The sequence below is a fragment of the Panicum virgatum genome, chromosome 5K, assembly GCF_016808335.1.
Source record: "Panicum virgatum strain AP13 chromosome 5K, P.virgatum_v5, whole genome shotgun sequence".
Classification (NCBI taxonomy): domain Eukaryota; kingdom Viridiplantae; phylum Streptophyta; class Magnoliopsida; order Poales; family Poaceae; genus Panicum; species Panicum virgatum.
In genome coordinates this window covers 20806906-20810623 of record NC_053140.1, presented here as the reverse complement: position 1 = coordinate 20810623, position 3718 = coordinate 20806906, and the positions used below count along the sequence as shown (strand labels likewise).

General features: G+C 46.3%; 1 protein-coding gene across 1 annotated transcript; it reads left to right on the top strand.

The window, feature by feature from the left end:
• The first annotated feature begins 592 nt into the window (after positions 1-592).
• LOC120706890 (dephospho-CoA kinase-like) lies at positions 593-3718 on the top strand. The gene is made up of 4 exons (XM_039991643.1): positions 593-909; positions 1013-1142; positions 2086-2231; positions 2913-3718. Exons 2-4 carry the CDS (start codon positions 1035-1037, stop codon positions 3349-3351), a joined length of 693 nt encoding a protein of 230 aa, XP_039847577.1. The 5' UTR covers positions 593-909; positions 1013-1034; the 3' UTR covers positions 3352-3718.

Below are 3718 nucleotides of genomic sequence, written 5' to 3'. Positions count from 1 at the left end.
CCACGAGCATCACGACGGCCTCGACGGCTCTGGCAAGCTTGCCTTCGGTGTCACCACATGACGCTAGCTAAGTCACGGAGTCACCCACTCACCCTTTCCGGCGTGTGTGCGACTGTGCCGCGTAGTAGTACTGTCGTGGTTTCGACGAGGTGCCGAGTCAAGGCAGAAGGCCGAAACAATATACTAATGGGCTCAAATTTGAGTGTATAAAACAGAAACAAAAGGCCCACTACATATCTAAGGTAGAAATAACAGGCCGGTTACAAGGGAAAAAACGACTGATGGTAGCAATAGAAAATTACTCGGCTGGGCCTCATGGTCCGCAATGGCCGATGGGCCGACAAAACAAAACAGAAACAAGCAGACTAAAAAAAATCGATTAACAGATGAAATAAAAAATCACTCGGGAGACGTTTAGGAATTCCGAACCTGAATTTGGGTCCTACTTCCGTTACCCGAAAATTCCAAAATACTAGAAAGTCCCACAGGGCCCAAGTTCCAAGGCCCATCCCAGTCTCAGGCCTAGAAAAAACTTGAGCAGCCAACCCACACAGCCCAGGCATGCACCCGTCCGCACACACCTGGACACCCTCCCACCAGCACAACGCCGCCGGCCGAGCTGACCCAGGCATCCAGCGTGCCGCTGCCTGCAGGCGGCCGCCGTCCAGCGCCCCTCGCGGCCCCGCCGGCTCGCCCTTCGCTGCCCTCGCCCAGCACGGCGGCGCCTGCGCGGCCGGCCGGCAGCACCCTCGCGGCCTCACTCCCCGCCCAGCGCGGCAGCCGCGCAGCCACACAAAACCTGCTGCGCCGCCGCCGGATTTCCCCTCCTCCCCTACCCCGGTCCCTTCCTCCAACCCATCGCTGCCCGATCCAACACCGCCGGAGCACCCTCGACTGCAACACTTACGGGTAAACACCCTCCCCAAATTTGGATCTCCTTTCATCCTAGTGCTTCGTTCTCTGTGGAAGTAAGAGATTGGCTACTGAGGATGTACGCTGTTTTCGTTTGCAGCGAGAGGGGGGAAACCTAGGAGATGAGGCTGGTGGGGTTGACGGGCGGGATCGCGTCCGGGAAGAGCACCGTATCCAACCTCTTCAAGGACGCCGGAGTCCCTGTCGTCGACGCCGACGTCGTTGCTCGGGTAGGCTAAGCGGGCTGCCCAGTCCTTGACTTATCTGACGCTTCCGTGCAAAGCCTACTTAGTTTTAGCCTCAAAGTTTGTAGCTTTAAGCTGCCAGCTTTTGTATGATGTTGTTAAATTTGGTACACTTTAGGTCTCACTGTAATGCTTAGACTTGTCAATTATGCTTAGCAGTGCTTTTGGCGAGAATCAAGAGGAACAACCTGGTCCTTGCGCATTTAGTATTTCAGTCTTTGTATGCTTTTGTTCAACAAAAGTCACATATGGTTGTGCCAATTATACTTTTGGCCAAATCAAGAGGAGGTAGAGCCTGGTCTGTATGGGGGGAGATAAGTTAGTGTTGATAATTGGAGTCCACCGCCTATCTCCGCCTATGTAGTTATGTTCCAAGAAAGAATCCTGTTAATTTTCACATAAAGCTGTGGCATTCATCTCACTCATTGCAGATATGTACATTTACTCCAGACTCAAAATAAAAAAGATTCCTGAACTTATTTGCAGATCTTATTATTCTCTTCTTCCAATGGGAACTGTTTAGAACAGATCTTGTACCAATAATAACATAATAACAGGGATTGGCAACCTCACAAACGTAGTCTTGTGATGGTTGGAGGTTTTAAAATCATACAATTGTTCCTTTAATCGATGAATAATAATAGCTTGGATAACAAATTGGCAACTATAACAGAATCAGTGCCACCATAATGCATGGAGCAGTATTTTTCTGTCATTTTGATATGTGGCCTAGCAACAATTGTACTCGCAAACCACAACAGTAGCTGCTGCCAAGCATGGCTTAGATATATAAATTGCACTGCAAAGCATGTCTATTAGATATTAATAGTACTTCTCGAGTTATATTTTTTCACTTGATGCCATGAGCATAAGCCTGCGAGAGGTGACAAATATTTGTTGTACTAATTTTGTAGCATTGCATATATAGAATGTAGTGCAGAAAGGTACTGGAGGTTGGAAGAAGATTGTAAAAGCCTTTGGGGATGAAATTTTGTTGGACAACAGAGAAATTGACAGAGCTCACTTGGGACAAATTGTGTTTTCTGACCCATCAAAGCGGCAACTTCTTAACCGGTACAGCTTTCACTAAGTTAAATGTTTTGCATTTTTTCAAAGAATGCAGATTTATTAATGAATTTGCTTATATAGCTATTACTATAAAATAATAATATTAGGAAGAGCAACATCACTTATTTCTGTGTCATGTACTCGAATATCTTTTTGGTTGGCATGAAAAATGGCATTGTTTTGCTGTAAGTCATACCAACTATGCTGCAGCGGCGGACCCAGAAAAGTTTTGGAGCCTGGGCCACAATAGAGTGCCGGTCTGTACTTAGATTAATTTGTGCTTGTTGTGTGCATTGACCAGCTACTCTAGGCTTACGTACATGGTATTTATTTTGCCCTGAGCTGTGCAGGTGCCCTTCTGCTCACCTGGAAGCCGGGCAAGTGCCCAGGTCACTGGGCCCTGGGTCCGCCCCTGCTATGCTGCATTAATACTGATCTTTGTTTCATATTAATAATAAAATGTGACAAGGTTTACACAAGTAATCCTTGAATGCTGGAGAAACTAAAGTTCACTGCATTGAAAGGTGCAATAATTACTTTGAGACAGGTATTCACAGTTGTTTGGTCTTCCATAATCTCATGACTAGTTCTTAAGTGCTTAATGATTCCTTCGCGCTAATATCTTTTGGTAAATATATTCTGTCATGATTGGTGCCATTTCATGTATAACTTATTGTTCAATTTCAGTCTTCTGGCGCCACATATTTCTTCTGGCATATTCTGGGAGATTGCAAAACTGTGGATGAAGGGATGCAAGGTTATCGTCCTGGACATCCCGCTGCTGTTCGAAACAAAGATGGATAGATGGACAAATCCAGTCATTGTTGTCTGGGTTAATCCAGAAACCCAGATCGAGAGGCTCATGTCAAGAGATGGGTGCTCTGAAGAACAAGCTCAGAACAGGATCAACGCACAGCTTGCTCTGGACTGGAAGAAGTCGGAAGCGGACATAGTGATCGACAATTCTGGGTCACTGGATGACACCAAACAACAGTTTCAGGAGGTGTTGAGGAAAGTCTCCGAGCCCTTGACATGGAAGGAGTGCTTGCGATCCCGAGACGGTCTGATCTCTGTTGTCATGTGTACAGCAGTGGGGGTATTACTTGCCCAGAAGAACCTGCTATGATCCTGATAAGTTTGAGGATGTTAAAACCAGTGATGATGTGTTTCTGGAGACCGGCACAAATAAGCTCGTCCGGTCTCTTAAGAGTGGAAATTGGATGGCTGCATTTGAACCATAATGATAAAATAAAATTTCATATGATTTAGTGTTTTACGGTAGAAACTACTCGATTGTGGTGGCATATAGCATGCCTGAGTGGAGAAAGCTGTCCGTCGGTTTTCTCAGTTGCTTTTACTGGGTAATGGTTCGAGTCATGGAACTCTGCTTGGTTTGTTTCGCTGGGCCAAATATTGCTTAAAACCATATGCTATGGATGGCAGGATGGGCCAAGGATTAGAACTCAGTTCGGCCCATCCGTGTGGATAATGCA

Coding starts and splice junctions, on each gene's coding strand:
- LOC120706890 (XM_039991643.1), top strand. CDS start 1,035: ATGAGGCTGGTGGGGTTGACGGGCGGGATCGCGTCCGGGAAGAGCACC. Junction 1,143..2,085: donor ACGCCGACGTCGTTGCTCGG/GTAGGCTAAGCG, acceptor TTGCATATATAG/AATGTAGTGCAGAAAGGTAC. Junction 2,232..2,912: donor AAGCGGCAACTTCTTAACCG/GTACAGCTTTCA, acceptor GTTCAATTTCAG/TCTTCTGGCGCCACATATTT.